General features: G+C 35.9%; 1 protein-coding gene across 3 annotated transcripts in view; it reads right to left on the bottom strand.

Moving 5' to 3' along the window:
- Positions 1 to 19769, bottom strand: part of RIPOR2 (RHO family interacting cell polarization regulator 2) — a 3249967-nt gene that overhangs the window by 2416756 nt on the left and 813442 nt on the right. The window contains exon 1 of one of the 3 annotated variants that reach the window (XM_044067083.1): positions 3848 to 4030. The exons of the other annotated variants lie outside the window; for them this stretch is intronic. Coding sequence (XP_043923018.1) covers positions 3848 to 3923 — 76 coding nt within the window. The 5' untranslated portion in view covers positions 3924 to 4030. Of the gene's footprint in view, positions 1 to 3847; positions 4031 to 19769 lie in introns of those variants that run through there. 3 annotated transcript variants of the gene reach the window in all.

Raw genomic sequence — 19769 nt, 5'->3', positions numbered from 1 at the left:
ACAATGCTTGGGTAACATAGGGAGTCTCTGACAAGAAAAATAACCAGAGATCTTATAGAGGTATAAGAGATATTTCAGAAATTTTATGAAAATGTGTATAAAGCAGAGAAATGTGGAAACCAGGAAAAGGCATAAATTGAAATGCTTACAAAAGATTTAATTATGCTGAAAATAGAGGAAGATGAGGTTTAACAAATAATAGTTATGATAGAAAGAAATTAAAATGATGATGTATAACGAATCAACAGGGAATTAGCCAGGAACAGACAGTATTCCTATGGAAGTTAGGAGGATAGAATGTGCTAAATATTTGGGAGGTGTTAACAATATTTTAAAGAGAGGGAGTGCCAGTATCTTAGAAGAAACTGTGTTGGTTGTATTTTCCAAAAAAATTAAAGACCGTTCAGATCCATTTTCATATAGACTTATTTCAATTTGAAATGATGATTATAAAATGTTTATGTGTATACTATCTAAATGGAGAAGTGTTGCCAAAATTGATAGATATGGATCAGCGTGGCTTTCTAGAGAAGAAGCACAAATTTTACAAAATTAATACAACAGTGATAATCCAGGGAAAAGCAGAATGTGAGAAAATTGGTATTGTTAGTGGGTCTTGATGCAAAGAAAGCATTTGACAGGTTCAGCCTGGGATCTTATGAATAGGGCAAAAGAAGCAATTGCAATCCCTAACAGAAAATAAGGTTAATTAGGAGGATATATGAAGGGTCAGAGGCAAGAATTAAGGTGGAATATTTCCTCTCTGACATGCTGTGTTTAAACAGAGGAACCAGGTGAGGATGTCCTGTTTCCCTTTTGTTATTTGCTTTATATTTATACCTACTGACAAAGAAAATAAGAGACTCACAAATTCAAGCACAGCTGGTAAGATATTCAAGAAAAGTTAGCCTTGTTTGTGGATGTCATTACTTTGTATTTGATAAATTCTGAAAATAGCATTTTGGTGTTGTGGAATATTTTTAAGACAGTTTTTCGGATGTAAAATTTATGAAGATAAAACAGATTATCAAAGTAAATTACAAAGCCACACCTGATTTGTTTTAGCAATGCCCACATTTATGGAGACATAAGATGAAGTATTTAGGTATCTGGATTAAAAAGGTTTCTGTTTTGGCAGCTAAGTATGGCTCTCTAATGAAATATAAAACTGCCAAAAAAAAAAAAAAGACCAAAAACCCAGGAGAAGACTGAATCTCAAAGATCACTCTTCTCCTTTAAATTTCTTTTTTGCCGGGGGTCAAGCCTCTCACCCCCCCCAGACATATGTATACCAACTCCAAGATCACCTACCTCAGAGAAAATGGCATATTCTGAGAAATGGCCATCTCAGACTTATTATACGTAAGTCTGTTTTTCAGCCATTCATTCTCCATGTTTTGGGACTGACTAACTAGTGATGACATTTCAGATGGTTACTACTAAGAATATATGATTAGAGAGTATATAAAGTATAATATAAAAACGAGAAACTGGAAGCTCTTGATTATGCATATGGATATTAAGATACAAGTAATGAAAATGTTTTAGTCCCTTTAATTTTATGTACAGGTCAGGCAAAGCTGTCGATGATGATTAATAAAGAATTGAAGGAATTTATTTGGGGGGGGGTAGAGGGCAAGACTTAAGTGGGACAGGTTGTAACTTCCCATATAGCAAGGTAGTTTAGTATTACCTGATTTGAATGGATACTTTAGAACTATGCATTAATGGCTCATATACATAACACAAACTGAGGGTTATAAATCAAAGTGGAAGGGGATGATGATAAACCAGGGGAGTTTGGAAAATAAAGACAGAGTATTATTTTGAATGCAGATCCTTGACAAGAATAATAACTATCATGCATAAAATTCTACTCGTAATGTAGCAGACAGTTTGCCAATAAGTAAGCCAACATGGAAATGGATAAAGGAGATTTTATGAGTAGGGATAACTGCAAGTAATTGTATAGAAAACAGACAAGAGGGAGCTGGAATTATCAGAGAAAATTAGCAAAAGAACTAAGGTATTGGGTCAAAGAATGGAATGAGACCAAGTAGAAGTTTGGACTACAGGACAGAGCCTTCCATACCATCAACTGATAGTGGAGTGTTAAGTGAAAGATCAACTATGGTAGGATTTTTTGAGTCTAGAATAGAAGCAGCTGGGAAAACGGGGACAATCTAAAGAGAATATAAAATATTGCATTGTAATTATAAGAATCAATCAGATGAGGTTAGAAAAGGTTGAAGAAGAAGGTGGAAAGATGATTTACCAAGGAATACAGGAAAGACATCTGTATGGCTCCCATATATCCAACAATGTCCAGAAGGTGTAGAATCTTTGCTTGGAAGTGTTTAGAGCTGGAAGTGTGATGGGAAAGACAGGGGTAATTGGGAACATATTTTCTGGGAATGCAGCTAGCAGGTAGTTGTTAAAAATTCCCTACAGAGTGTTATGACAGAAATTTGGGGGAGCAAACAGCCTAATGCTATCAGAATAACAAAACAAAAATATATGCTGTCTGAGCAAAGATGCCCTTATTAAAAAAAGCCTGAAAAATAACATACTAATTTTATCTGTTGGTTCCATTTCCTGCACTAAGTGACAGGTTGTGTTCAAAATGCAAAGTGGCACTATAGTAACTCTTTGGCAAAACTATTTAAAATATAGCGTTTGATGTAGATAACTAATGGTATACACTACATACTCCTGTGTAACTTGTCATGTTTTATTGTCTGAGTACTCCAAGGATTTGACTTCCCATGTCATTCTGATGTGGGGGATAGTGCTTCACCTTCCACTTCTTAATACCATCATGTCTACATTACTTGGTGGCAGCATTTAGCACCATTGGTTAGCAACTTGCTGTTTGGTGAACAGATTAATTTTAATGCTGCCACATTCCTTCTCATGGAAAGTATCCTTCTTACAAAAATCACAATGACATTTACACATACACACACACACACACACACACACACACACGCACACACACACACACACACACACACACATATATATATATATATATATATATATATATATATTAATTATAACAAGCCTTCACATTTCTCATTTGTTATATTAGTCATAAACAAGAAACATAAGCTATGCAGTGTTCAGAGATTCCTGAATCTTCAGCAATTCTTGTATTTTATTTGCTAGCAATTTACAAATAACTTAGTGCAGTCAACACTAAATTAGCCTGACTTCAGGTTTTACAGGCTGTTTTGTGGTCTGGGTGTGGGCTGGAAGATGAAAACATTAACTTTTCTGTGGTGGAGGTGAAGTTTCCCATTAACGCAGAATGATACTTTGAGCAGATAGATACTTTTGGTGGTTGCCCCACCCATCCATGTTGCAGCTAGCTGATTGATGATGGCAGTGTATATAAAACCTGCAAAATACTACTCATATGTAGCAGTCAGACAGTAGCAATTCATTTTATAAAACACATCCTGCTTCATGTACTGCTCACACTCATTTATTAAATGAGGGATAAAACACTTTACTACATTCCTGAACCCAAAATGAAAATTATACTGCATGTTGGATAAATCTGAAATGCCATCAAGGCATCATCTTACACCGTGACATTTTTTCATGTCAGAAAATGCCACAAGACAAACGATAACGCTACAGCACTAATACAATGCCATCTGTTTTTCCTTTATCTGTAGCGCTAAATATTTACCTTGAGCTTTTGATCTGCTGTCAAGGACTGTGACATGTCCTGTGACATGCTGTACTGACCACATATTGTCACCTCCATGTGTGTAAGAAATTCAAATAACTTGTAAGGCTTTACATCCATTAATAAACAGACTAACACGATGTTCTTTACCTTCACCAAAGCTGTCTTCATTTTCCTCCTCTGCTGCTTTATCCCAAATATCCTGATCTTCTTTATCACTTGGCATTTTTGCAGCAAGTAAGTTCACAAAGCTTTTGTACAGATAATAACTACAAGTCCTTTCTCCATTCCTGTCATAAGCTTCCTAAGTGAAAAAGAAAGCTGCTCCTGCTAGTTACGGCTGTTAGAAAGTTTGCACCATGCATATACATTAATATTCAAAAGTAGAGCTCTAAAGGGATACTCCACCCACTTCCCTTTCAACAGCAGGTGAACACCGGACCAACAAGTACATTTCAGTTTGTTCTGCAGTTCGACTCATTGAGAAAAGCCAGTTGTTGAGCTTATTTGTCTTGCAAGTTATTCAAGTTAATCCTTTCACAGATCTGCATCTGAATTAGCTTGCAGAGACACAAATTAGCATTGTAAGCAAAAGAAAAATAAGAAAACAGCACATTTTAACAAATCATATTTAACCAGTTAAGATATTCTGTGTACTAAGCATGACTTAGAATTATGAAGTAGGTGTTAGAACAGAGGAAACAAGTGAATCTGCTATGCCAACCGAAAATTGTTTTATTTTCCTGGAATGTTTGTAAATTATACAGTTTACTTAGAGCTCACAGTTTATACATTAGCTCCCTGTTATGCATGTATTACTTCTTAAAAAAAGACAGTCCTAAATCTGAGTGATGCTTTATCTTTCTGGTATCTCTTGTTATTTGTATTAAATGTACTACTGGTTGAGACACTTTTTCATAAATGTATATTCGCTCCCTTCAAAAACACACATAGACATGTGCATGTAGGCACATCCATCCACTCACCCATATACATGTGGGAGCACATGCATACACATTTGCACATATAGACACACACAGAGCAAGCACTCTTTATTTTGCTGTACCTGTCTATTTTTAACATAGTGCCATCTTAGAAATATTGGTGACAAAATTCTTATTGATCACTCCTGAAAGAACAGAACTCGGAATATACAGCTTTTCCAAAGCATTGTAGCAATAAAGCTCTGTTTTGCGTCTGAGAAACTGAACCTCCCATGCACTGTTTTATTTTCTGCTGCATGCCATAGTGTACATACAGCTCAATTGCTCTTTCAGTGGTTTAAATGGTAGCATAACCAGAAACATACTTTAAATGGCCTGGGCTCAAGCTTGAACAAAGGCAACATTTTTTCTGGGAGATGTATTTCACTATAATTTCAGTGGTAAAGGGTTTGATTCTCTCAGCCCTTATTTGCCTAATCTGTGACCTTCAGCAAATCGCTTAAGCAGACATTACCCCTCGGTTGACCCTGAAAAGGAACTTTTCATCCAATGGGCCTACCTGGTTAACAAATGGGTATTATTAATTGTCAACAGTTTACTTTTTGTTTATCATGCACTCATATTCTAGTTTTATTAACTATTTGCTTAATAATTATGTTTTGTTTGTTGTGCTTGCTGACATGGTCTAGGTCATGGCTAAGGGATCCGGGGACCAGTTCACTTTTCCGGACAACAAATGTTAAATAAATAAACAAATATATACTTTATATATATATATATATATATATATATATATATATATATATATATACACACACACACACACACACACACACACACACACACACACATATATATATATGTATATATATGTGTGTGTGTGTGTGTGTGTGTGTATTTATCTTATATTTGATTACTGGAGTGGTACAATGATCACAGCTGACCATTTGCAGGTACTGCCTGTGTGAAATAATTCACAAAGAAGAAAAAAGGAGAACAAAGAGGCACTAAGCTGTACATTTCAAAAACAGAACATAAACTAACAATATATAACAAATAATGTACAGCAGCAATTAATAAATGTAAATTGTACAGTTCACATTGTTATGTTTCAGGTTTATAACTTAGTAAAAATGTTGTGGGGTACTGAGAATCAGGGTAGGGAGGGTGGGGGAGTTAGGAGGTGATAGTATTTGAAAAGAGTAAGGCTAGAGGTTGAGACTCCCTTATATCATGTGACCTGCTGTGTCCAAGTGCAGTTTGATTTGGTGTGGAATATATAGTGTATGTCACTACATCTAAAGCTCAGCTTATCTAAACACAAATTATCAAACACAATTTATCTAAATTCATTTAATTTAAACAAGCAAAACTAAAAAAAAAAAATGAACAATGTTTTTTGCAGGGGGGAAAATACCTCTCACATAATGTGAGACAAAGGCCCAAAAATAGGGCAGATTTTAAATATTAATCTTATCAACTTAGAAAATTTGCTATAATAACAGGGTTTTTGTTAACATGCATTTACTGAAGGATATGAAGTCTGAAAATCAAATATATGTCATTATTTAGTGATTTCATTCCTGAGATCATCCCAGTAATTTGCCAGAAAACAACAAATTTTATTAGGAACAGACAAAACATATGGGTTAAAAATCTGGACATTCTGCAAAAAGCTGGATAGTTGAGAGCTATAATGGGGAAGCCCCTCTGCATCTCTCATGTGGGAGCTCTGCCTTCACACCCCTTAACTTATATAACAACTCCATGGTTTCACTGCAGGGCAAGAAAGGGAAGGACACTCATAAATGTGTGTGTGTGTGTGTGTGTGTGTGTGTGTGTGTGTGTGTGTGTGTGTGTGTGTGTGTGTGTGTGTGTGTATAAATAAATATATATATATATAGGGTCTATATTACGTGATCCAATGATTAGGTGATCGAACACCTACCTAAACATCTATCACGTAATATTGAACTACAAAATAGTGAACGCCGCTGGGAAACGTTACCGTTGGCCACAAAAAAAATTAAATTTCCAGCCAAACTAAGTGGGGGGATTCTCCCTCCACCTCCCACATGGGGGGGTTGTACTCCCACACCCCCCTAGCTAAATATACCAACTCCGAGATCACTCCACAGTGGAGAAAATGGCAAAATCTAGCGAACGGCCAAGGGAAATCTTTCCCTGTGTTAAACTGGCCATTCATTGTTTTTTGCTTTCGATATTACATGGTCGATGTCTAGGTGTTCGATCACCTAATCATTCGATCACGTAATATAGACCATATATATATATATATATATATATATATATATATATATATATATATATATATGTATACACACACACACACACACACACACACACACACACACACACACACACATATATATTTATACAGATTCCTATCAGCTGATCGAGTTTTCAAAAACTCAAAATGCATATGGTTGAGATCATACTCAAAGTTTTTGAATGGCGATTGTGATACAGAAGGGGGTCAGGAAATTTACCCTTTTGTTTACTGTAGTGTGATTTCGATGTTGGTAGAAATAATTTTTGGGGAGTGTGGGGGGTGCAGGGGGTCTTGCTCCCCTGCATAAAAATAAAAAAGTAGATTTTTGTGGGTTTTTTGATGTTTGAGTTTTCAGAATCTCGATCATATAGTCTCCACCTTATGAATTTTGAGTTTCTGAAAACTCAATCATCTGATATATATATATATATATATATATATATATATATATCTATATATATATATATATATATCGTTCACTTCACAATGCCAAATTATTTCCGAAACATCGAATTTCATATGGCCGAGACCATATGATTGAAGTTTTGGACCATCGACATTGTAAAATAAATCCACAAAAAAAAAAAAACTTAAATATACCAACTCTGAGATTGCACTACAGTGAGGAAAAGGGAAATCTCCCTTTCCACACTGTATGGAGATCTCCATTCACAATGTTGAGATTCCAAAACTTCGATCACATGGTCTTGGTCATATGAAATTCGATCTTTCAGAAATTCGGATTCTGAAGTGAACCCATATATGTATATATATATATATATATATATATATATATATATATATATATATGTATATATATATATATATATATATATATATATATATATATATGTATACACACACACACACACACACACGCAAACACGCACACACATGCACACACACACACACAAACACACGCACACACACACACACACATATATATATATATATATATATATATATATATATATATATATACGGATCACCTTCAGATGCCCGAAACGCCAAACCGCCGACACACAAATTACCGACACCAAAAGACCGACAACAAAATATACCGACAACGCAAAACACCGAATACCATTACACCAACACACTACACGTAAACAACACAGTACACTACATAACATATCCACTATCCCTAACCCAAACCCTAACCCTAAGGTCCGACACTACCGCACACTCACCCTACCTGCACCCTAACCCTAACTCACTTACCCACCCCTAACCCCAAGATCCGACACTACCGCACACTCACCCTACCTGCACCTAACCCTAACTCACTTAACCCACCCCTAAACCCACAGTCCCTCACTATCACACTTACCTGTCCGGCTCCTAACACTAAATCCCTCACTCTATCGCACACTTACCGAGTCCGTCGGGTTCTCACCTTGTCGGTCATCTGCATTGTCGGTGTTTTCGACCCGTCGGATTCCGTGTCGGTGAAATGCGATTTCGGGCATCTGAAGGTGACCCATATATACATATGTATATATATATATATATATATATATATATATATATATATATATTCACACATATATATATATATATATATATATATATATATATATATATATATGTACTGTAGTTATCTATTCACCATGTTCAAACTTCCCAAACATTGATGTTGATAACATAGATACACTTACTTTGACAAAAAGATAAACACACTACTGTACATGCTCCAAGGCTAATTCTTGGTGTATGTAAAAAAAGAAAACAGTGTTTTGTAAAGGACCAAACTCCCCTGCACCCCCATATGAGGCTGTGCCCCCCATATCCCCTGCTAAATTATATATACTAACTCTTGATATTGTAAAATCCCCAGGGAAAGGGCATATTCCCCTACAACAGGTACTGTTGATCTTGCACATCTGTCGACCAAAGTTTGTTGACAATGCAGAAGTTGATTTAAGCTCAAATCTACCAATAATAGGGAACCTCTATCTATCTATCTCTCTATCTATCTATCTATCTATCTATCTATCTATCTATCTATCTGTCTATCTACAGTATATAGATGGTTTGCCTATACTCGATTGTGTTAACATAAATTGAGTTACTCTTTTCTGGAAATCCAATTCTACATAGTGTAACATAAAAAGAGGACCCCCTAAGTTATTTATACCATCTCCATGGTCTATGCTGTTTAATTAATAGATGATCGTAATCATTGTATTTGTTTGCTGTTTACATGCAGATGCGAATGATGGCTAGCAATTTTGGGGATGGGATATGTGATGTTATAGTTATTGCAACTTGTAAAAGTTCTTGTAAAAGTAATTTAAATAGTGTTGTTTGGTACACTTTTAGTTGGTGTGTTAAGCATGAGTTAAAAGTATACCTTATTGGATGATTTTGTAGTCTGTGGCTGGTTTTACGTGGGTTTTATGCTGTGTCATATGAAGTGTGTGGTTCTATAAAATTATTTTTACTGTTAATTGCATGTGATGAATAATTTTAGCTTGTATGTTTTTAAGTATGTTTCTATGTGTAGCCAGAAATCATAATTTAATATAAATGGTCTTAGCTACATCTTGTTAACATAAAGCTGACTTAAGGTGCTTCACACAAGCTTCACATTCGCACTCTTGGGTCATGACTTATAATCTTCACAGCAAATTATAAATTAATGATGTACGGTTCATTGAAAAGAAATCCTACAGATGTCAGTTTTTAGTTATTTTCTGCCCCTCAGTCCTTAGGACTGCGTCATACTGCTGCTTCTGCCTTTTGACTCTCGCTTGAAAGCTGTATAAGTTTGAACAGTAAATAGGATGGGAATGATACTGTGGTGGTTTAATAGCCTTATCTTCTCTCCATATCTTTAAAAGAAAACAACTCTTATTTTAATATATTTGAAATAAATCTCTAAACTTTTGACTGCAGCAACTCCAGGACTGGTTATATTCCAGTTTGCTGAACCAAACACTATAGACTAAATGATGATGATGGTTTGAAAAACACTGATCTCGATGGAAAGCATACTTGTTTTCAGTGGAAATCCTCGACATTTAGAAAAGTAGTTTTCTTGTAAGTGCATTGGTCATGAAGTTTGCTTTATAATTTAGTTGAGTGCATTAGATATTTTCCTGTGCGTGGAGGTTGTGGGAACATTGTTCCAGGGGAAGGTGATGAATTTTTTTTTTTATTTTGCAGATTACAACTTATCACTCAGTACTGGTTCAGCCATATAAGATTCTCATAATTCCTTTGAAGGAAACATAATATTCACTCTGCAGCTTTTAAAGAACATTGTTGTTTGTGTAGTGTATTTGAAAGAAAGCTCTACCCACTTCTTGGTGGCTGAGAGTTCCAAGACTTTTCCACATTGCTTGAATGAAAACTCAATACTGTTTGTTAATTCTAATGGCAATCATTGATCACTTGGCTCACATACTCAACCCATTTCATTACCTTTTCAGCAAGCTGTAGAATTGACTTAAGAAACCACTTATTTTTTCCACGCCTCACATAAGACTTTTTTTTATGTCTGTCCCCTGCATTTTTTATTTTGGTCACATTTTTAGTCATAGTTTTTTCAGGAAGACATTACATTCATCCCTCATATCTCCCTTAAGCCATTTGCGCCAGACCCATATATGATATTCTTTTATTCTCATACACTTTTTAAGTCTGTTATCTACTTGGACTCTACTGGTTCCTTTGAGGTGTCTCTTATACTGTACCTCTGTCTTCTTTCTCTAAGTCTGTACTTATTAAACTTGTCTAATCTGTCATTAAGTGAGTTTTTGTGATGACTATACTCAATATTTTTGCTCTCAGAAAATGCCTCTCTCAACTCTATATCCAGTGAAGACAGTATTTACAGGACAGCACACAATACTATATACAATATCTCACGTACTATATGTATAAAGGAGTGATGATTTCTTGTTTTACGTGTGATACCACTTCCTGTGCCTCCCAGTATCTCACTGACCTCCCTTACTATTTCTTTCATGGTTTCCTTACAGCTTGTCAGGTATACAGTGGACAAGTTTAAACTTGCCAGCTTCTTTTCCCCAGTTTGGAACTGTCTGGTTTCTGTTTGTACACTGAGAAGAATTCAGTTTTTCTTTTCTTGAGCTTTTTGCTGCCATTAATATATGACTAAGGTGCCATAGGGTAATGGGGGCTTACTCCTCCTAAAATGCTTTTTTTGATAGTTTGTTAAGATAAAGCTTCTAAGAATTTCATCTGGCTAAAGTGTCAATGATTTTAGTCTCAACAGAATGCTTTGCTTACATATTGCTGAATTACAACACTATGAAGATTAAACATGACAAAAATGGCAAAACCTTCAACTCAGTAAAAGATCTAAAAATATTTTTTTGCAAGAGGTAAACCTGCTGCACCCCCATTTGGAGGGCTTGTTTCTTCAGTATAGTTAAATACTAAGTCCATAGTCACACAAACCCAGAGAAAAGACAACACCCAAAGGTTTGTTGCTGGTGTGCACACAGAAATCGCACCGTTACTGATTTTCTTTGTCATTCACCTCTCAGCAAGTTTCAGTATTGTTGACTGTAAATTGATGAAATAAAACCTCATCCATTTGTTGCTCATTGACTAAGGCAACTTAACAAATAACACTGGAATTTTTTTAGATATTACTAGGTTATTTTTTAGATCGTCTGACAGGATTATGCCAGGTCTTTTTCTGACATCTTATTGCTTTCCTCCAGTCGTCTATTTTTCTTAGGATATTGCTTCCCAGATAAATTATTTTGTAGTCTTAGATTGAAATGGATGGCGGAGTGGTGCAGCGGTTAGTGCTATCACCTCACAGCAAGAGGTTATCTGGTTTGATTCACGGCTAGGGTGGCTTCTGTGCAGAGTCTGCATGCCCTCCCTGTATTTATCTGGGTTTCCTGTGGGTACTCCAATTTCCTCCTACATTGCAAAGACATGCAGTTGGATTTTCCCAGTAAATAAATGAAACAAGTGTTTGGATCATTCCTTCAAACATGCTAAGTCCCATTTTATCCTTTCTGTACCATTTTGTACATCAGCTCTGTTTCATATGCTTGTGTCATTAGCAAAAGCAAAACAAACAAAAAAAAACAACACACTTTTCCACACAGACTTTCTGCAGTGTTACTAGCATAGACCTTGTGAAGGATTGGCCTAAATACTGACCTTTGTAGTTTTTCACTGGTAAGCATCCTTTCTTCTTGGTGAACTCCAGTTACCAGTATCCATATGTATTTTTTCTTGTCAGTCTTTTACAAAACGTGTCACCCAAGCACTCACTCCAGTTCTGACTAATTTACTCAACAACCTTTGGTATGGTACCTTTTCAAATGTCTTGCTGAAAAATATGTAGGTCATATCTATAGCCCCTTTCTTGCCGTCTCACCAGTCATGGAATGGTAAAACGTTTTTTGATGTAACATTCTTACTGACAGTCTGTGCTGTTTATAGTCCAGTGCCCAGTAGTTTCAAAATATTCTAAAATTCTTTTTCCTTCAGCAGTGATCCCACAAGTATTCAAGATACATGCAGCAACAAGTATGGGTAGGTAGTTTTCAGTGAGTAATCACATTTGCCATCTTCTGGTCATCAGGGACCTTACTTGCATCCCATGAATTGGTCGAAAAGTTTAACTAAGATGTCACCTCTTTTCATCTCAGTTCATATGATTTATGTGGTGAATCCCATTTTGTTTAATTTCCTTGTTCACTTTCAGTCTTTGGAATGAGAAACTGAGAAAATAGTTGTGACAGTCTAGTTGAAATCTATTTGAGATTGACTGAATTTAGCTTTAATGAAAGTTTAAATAGTTTTAGTTATTATGTCCTTCTATGAGACTTGCTAATCTCCTAGTTAGAAGTAATAAGTAGGAAACTGAAGGCATGAAGCCCCTTACATAGGGTCAGGGGTTTAAACCCCTCACATAAAATCCTGTTTAAAGCTTTGCCTAAGCACTGTTCACTTAATTAGTTTTGACTAAGCTGGTTTCAAACAATCAACTGGCCATCATCAAAATAAATGACTGATATTTCTTTTGAGGTCTCCGATGACTCTTTTGTTATCAAAGAACTGGTAGATTACTTTTTTATACTAAGATGTTTTACTAATCAGATGTGATAAAGTCTCTTTTCCCTTCTCTTTGTTTGTGTATGATGAGTAAAATTATTTATTTAGTAGCCTTACTTTATCAGTGTCCTTTCTTGCCTACCCAGTCCATTTCTGAAGCTTCTCTGCATCATCTTTTTTCTTTCGTTTGATTTATATATATATATATATATATATATATATATATATATATATATATATATATATATATATATATCACACACACACACACACATTACATACAAACCTTAAACATCCTTTAATATGGAGGTTCATGGGATATATAGAAATGAACCCTTAAAGACATTAATTGCTTCAGCTATATGGCTTCTGAATCTCCATGACTTCTATCTTTATTGGCCTGAATGTAACCATAATACTTAAAAAGTAAAGAAGTCACAAGGAAACTGAACCATATGGTCATTTTTCCCTTGCTAGTATCCAAATGTAGACCTTGCCTCCTTTTTCAAGGAGCAATATTCCAGTTATACTGGGGGTGAACTTTTGAACATCTGTCCAATAGTCTAACTCCTTCTTTACGGAAGATAGTGTGTCACATTGCTTGATTTTAAGAAGAAGGTTGTTCCAGAGAAGAGGTAGTCACCAAGTGACATACCTTTCTTGCCACTGTAATTTGTTTATTTGCTAAAGTAGATTCTGATCTCTGGTTCTAGTGTCTGCTGGACTGTTGGATCTGTGGAGAAGTAATAGGTCTTGGACTGCTACATCTCTAATGACCTGGAAAACAATCTAAGGCTGATGGAAAACAGTGTAAGACTAAAAGGAAGGGCACAGACCCCCCTAAGGTGTCTATAGGACACTGAATACAGAGACAAGGCCTCCAGTCTCTCTTGATAGGTCAGTTCCTTTATGCCAATGCTCTTTTTTGTCAGGATTCTCTGGGATCTGCCCAGTTGTTTGATATGTTTTGTAAGATACATCCCAAAGGGGGCGTTGTATTCTATGATGGGCCTGATATGTGCAGAATATAGATGGTTAAAGACTTCTTCCAATCTAGATGAAATAATCTTTTTTTATCAGTGATGCCCGACAGAAGGGTTTTCTAACCACTGTTACAACATGATGATCAAAGGAGTGGGATTTAACGACCCATGTTCCAAGGTCTATCACAACATCTTAGTTTTGGAGTGTCGTGTTTTATATAATATTAGCTGGGTGGATGGTCTGTTTGCCAAACTCAACAATATTACATTTTTCAGCCTTTAGCTTCAGCTCATCTTCAGCGCATCAACTATTAACATATATATGGCCACTTTGTAGCTTCTGTATTACACACAGTTTGCAATCTTCAAACATGCTTAACCAGATTTTTTGGTTTTTGATTTGGAAAGCAGAGAAGTATATACCAGATAGCAGAGGTCCCAGCATCGAACCCTATTGTATCCAACTGATTACTTTCATGCTTTCTGAGGATGTGCCTGCTACCCTCACAGTGGGTGAACCATATTTTAGCATGTGAAAATAATGACTCGAAGGTACCTCAGCAAAGATGCTAGCGCTTCTTATTTTAATAAAGTATGCAACATTTTATCAAGCTTATTGATTATTTAAGTCAGTAAACTCAGAAATAGGTCATAAACACCTCAACTGCAAATTCAGCTGTAAGCATTTATTGAATACAACATGTCTGCAATTTGACTGGTGAGGAAGCTGCCTAGGGTACAAGTTAGCATAGAAGGTTGTGGCTGCTGCAGTATTAAAATGCAAAAAGAATAACTTTCACAGTCACCAGGTCATTTACTATAGAGGCTGTAGAGGCAGATGTGGCTGATTAGGGGTAGAAAGACAAACCAAATTAATCTAAATAATAAAAAGAAGCAACATGATCATGTGTAGGGACGCTATATACCTTGTGTGTTGGCTTGGCTTTAAAATGGAGAATGGGGGGGAACATTAGGAGGAGTACATTATGTTAGTGGACAAATATGCTAACAATTCATGTAGCAGTCATAGTATTCTTCACAGGGGATTATTCATTTACTTAAAATGGCATAAAATAATGCACGTGATCACAATCTGCTGGAGTTTGGAGTGTAGTGTATGATGGCACAATTTCTAAAATTAGTGTTGCATAAAGGTATTCATTTATATGCTGAAGTGAGTCTGAGAGCATACAGCATAACGCTTTAGATGACATGGTCTAACTCACCTCAGTATCCCATATTAAGAAAATCAAAGTGTTGACGAAGCAAGAATCAGATTCAAAAGGTCAGGGCAATGAGCCAGTTCACATCTCAGCTGTTACAGCAGGAACCATAAACCGAATTGTAAAAAAGCAAGAGCAAGCTGCTCAACTCATTTTCCAAATGTTCACTTGATTCAGTAGCATTGCAGGTGATAAATTCAGTATTATTATCCTCTCATAAATTAAGAAGCAGTCACATTCAAAAAAAAAATCCTCTGGGCAGTAGAAGTGACATTGAACTACAATTCCAACAAATAATGTAAAAGGTATAGGCTAAAATGCAGTTTGTGCTTTCTGCATCAGTTGAGTTCACTGCAGAATACTAGTAATTATAGGAAACAAATAACACAGTCCTCTTTGGTTTCAGACTTTCTAACCCATTAACATACTTCAACTCATAAATTAGTTAACAAGTGGTAAAAATCCAAATACGTCTTCAGCAGTTTCCAGTTGCTGACATAGTACCTAATATAGAATTCTTTCCCATCCCCTCCTGAATGTAACATAACTTTACCAGCACATAGTGGCAAACATTATTTTGCTGTTTTCTAACAATTCAACAAAACATTATTTTCCATTGTTAAACATTCCTGGAAGGAAAGTTGTATGGTTTAAAAATTCTTAATGAAAGCAGACTGGATGGTCAGGAAGCTGTTAATGAACTTTTTCTTCCATGCTGCTTAAAAGCAATCGTATACAATCCATTCAAATCTTTTAATATCCAACCAGCAAAATAATATGATTTTATAAAATTAATATTACAGAGAAAATGGAAGAAAATCATGGCATGAGAAGGTAAACATCTTTCAGGCATGCCCCTCCTTGTCTTCTCACCTGAGAACACAAAGACTTAGCCTTTCTTGAAAAAATCCTATTGTAAACCGTTTGAGGCCTGCCCTTTGTAGGGCATCAAGAGTGATCTTGATTGTCAATGTTGTTACAGCAAAGTGCTCCTTTTAACATTAGGCATATTAAAATTCCCCGTCAATAGCACCTCTTCTTTCAGGAAATCATCGATTATGTCTCACTCCTCATCATGAGGAGTGGTCAGTATAAAGCCCTTATGTAGACCCTTTTTTCATTTTCTATTTCGAGTATGACCCATAATATCACACTTCTGCTTCCCATTTACTTCATTATTTTGCTGATCTGACCCATTCTATTACTCAGAGTGCTATTTATCCTCCAATTATTTATGTGAAGACTCCTGTCCCATTTATAACCCGTGTATTTCAGAATGTTTACATCCAAGTTATGATATTCTCTCTCTCTGTTGTATTTTTCCTTCTTCCTACACAAAGTCATTTTTCTTTCATCATCTCTACTAGGTCATGTAACTTTCTACTTTGCACGTACACATTGGTACTTATTATCACTAGTTTTCTTTTACCCTGATTTTTTGCTTCATCGCTGTTGATACTGTATTTGGCTTTTTCCATTTACAACAATTCTGTACATTGTTTTCATGGGTAGAATTATCTTAAATCACTGACTATAATATTTTGCAGGCAGAGGCCAAGATTAATGCACTGCTTTTCTGTACCCCTTCCTGTAGCTTTAAGATGAAACATTTAAACCCTTCATTTTGTATTCTGACTTCTCTCTATGAAAGATAAGGACCATCAAACCAATAATGGGTTGCATCTCTACAAGTAGATCTCTAGTTCCCTGTGAAGTTAAAAGCCTAAACTCTGCACTAATTTATTTCTTTAGCCAGAGATGATCATAAACTTATCTCTGGTCTATTTCTTGATATCTCAAAGGCTTTTGACACTATTTCCCACTTTCTGCTACTGAACAAACTGTCTGACCTCAACTTCTCCCCAGATACACTTGCATGGTTATCCAGCTATCTCACCAACAGACTGCAATCAGTGGGATGGCACTCTTCACTATCTACTCCCCTTCCAGTAAGAATGGGTGCCCCCTAGGATCTATTCATGGACCATTGCTCTTTAACATCTTCACTAACTTAACTCTATTCTTCCTGCCCACAGTCTTCTGTAGACCGATATGGTGATGGCTCTACAGTCATCACCATTGCCAAATCTCCCTCTGAACTCTTATCAGCTACCCAGTCATCTTTTAACTTAGTCGAGACATGGCTCTCCAATAATCAGCTCATCCTAAACCCTAAATAAATAAAACTGTTACTCTTTCTCCCCAAAATAGTTAACCATATCAAATCTTCCTTCTCCATAATGTTCCTAAACAATACCTCTATTGAAGATGAATCCAGCACAAAACTCCTCTGTATTACCATCGATGATCAGCTAAAATTCGACCCTCATATAAATAACTGTATCAGAACAACCCACCAGAAACTAGGACTTCTGTATAGAAATAAACAATTTCTCACTGCTGAAGATAGGACCACCCTCGCTCATGCTTACCTTCGGCCCTGCTTAGTATACTGCTCCCAAATACTCACAAATCTCAACACCTCTCTCTACTTACTAAACTTGACTCAACCTATCACAAAATAGCTAGACTCGTCTCTCAACAAACCTATAAGTCCCTGCACTGTCTCTCCCTAAAATACCTAAATTGGCTTGAACTACCACACCTGCTTCTCCTCTCACAGCTCCAAATCATACACTCCAGTCTATATCAGCCAGCCTACTGTCCAGCCCTATGTTCCCTCATCTCCCACTACATCCCTACAAGGCATTGCCGAAGCTCAACTCAAGATCTATTACAGATCTATAAACCCAAGTCTTAAACTGGGTGCAACATATACAGCTACTACCACTCTATTGCATGGAACAAGCTCCCACTTGAAATCAGAACTCTTACACATCCTAAACAATTTAAATCAGCCACAAAAGAGTACTTAATAAGACACTGGACCTGCCACTGTTCACACCCTCCCTGAACATATCCTCTAACTAAGGTACCTTCTTTTTCCTCTCTCCCTACTATTCCCTCTCATAATCTTTCTCTATCCTTTTTACCCTACTCCTCCCTCTTTCCTCTAGTCACCTCTATAACTTTCTTTTCCATTACTTTCTCTGTAAACACCTTTGAAAGATATAGGCAATAGTTCATGTATTACAATAACGTCTAGCCTACATAACAAACTTCCTATGCATTTCATATAACTTCCTATGCATTTATACCTTTATTTATAATGATGTGCTGATGTGTTTCACATTTTTTGTTTTCTTTTGATTTTTGACTTTTAAGCTTCATGTATTACTGTAAGTGTGTCTTTAATTAAATAAGTCAAAAATGAAACAAATAACATGGCCATACTGAACAGGATTCACTGAAAAAACACACCCTTCACAACAGTAGCCTTTAGCTGAATTCTTTAATTCACCAACACAAGATTAAGAGCTTTCATCCATAAGGATGTGGACTTCATCAGAATTTACCCGTTCTAAATCCATCCCTGCTCAGAGGTGTGTACAGGAGGTTGTTGTAGCTTCTGTGGGTGACTGGGGATGATGTAGTTATTACACATTTAATTGTTCTCACAATCATATCTAGGAGTTGTGCACAGAAGGTTATTATAGCTTGTGTTTGGGCTGAGGAAAGTACAGATATTCTTTCTTTTACTTTTGTCACAGACCTCAGATGTATGCAAAGAAGGTTACTATAGCTTGTGTGGGGTACTGTACTGTCTAGGAGTAACAAGTTGGAATAAATTACTGTGATTAGTATTTTTCATTTCTTCACAATTATACATCAGCCCTGTATAGGTGGCTACCTTTGGGGGGTTGTAGTGGTCAATATGGAGGCATTCGATGTATATATGTGATAGCAGTCACTTGAAATACATGATTTTAGTTATTTAAACCTCTCTTTTCAGCTCATTTGAATAACAGAGGGATGCACAGGCAGCAAACATCTTCTTTTTTGGAGGGAAGGGAAGTAGGGAGTATACCCTAATAGGATTTATGTGTCTCTGAAACATTCGTCTTGTTAGTTTATTGTGAGCTACTATTTTGTCAGTTTGGAACATTAAGCATTGGGCACAACTTATGTCTTCCTTATAAGAAACCACAAAAATGTACATGACTTGAGACACACACACAACAAAGCAGGCTTTATTGAGAGCTTTTATTTAAACTACAATAGACTTCATCAGGATAATAAACCCATATCAGTATGTACTCATTTAAATTAAAAGCAGGTATACCCCATATGATTAAATCTACCAATCACACTATAACTGCTCTCAGCTATACCAAAGTAGTTTGAACTCTCATTAAAAGCATTTACATTTGTTCTCTAAATATATAATACAAATACATTTTTAATTTAAAAACATGTAATACCAAAACAATATAATTCATTATAAATATCATATTAACTTCATATCTGCAATGCCCTCCTTTTAATAAACAAGAGATATTTGCAATGTCATTTAGTCCAGGTAGAATATGTGTGGCAAGAAAAACTTGCCACGATAATTCTCTACATTCAAGAAAGTTTTAATTTGTATCAGTCAATTTTTCGAAGAAAAAGCATATTAACTTGCATTTTTTTACTGTAAACCTTCATTTTCATTTCAATTGTATAAGTTTATGTTTT

This window comes from Protopterus annectens, chromosome 3.part1 (assembly GCF_019279795.1).
Source record: "Protopterus annectens isolate FY-2018-M chromosome 3.part1, PAN1.0, whole genome shotgun sequence".
Taxonomy (NCBI): Eukaryota; Metazoa; Chordata; order Ceratodontiformes; family Protopteridae; genus Protopterus; species Protopterus annectens.
This window is presented reverse-complemented; position numbering and strand designations above follow the sequence as displayed.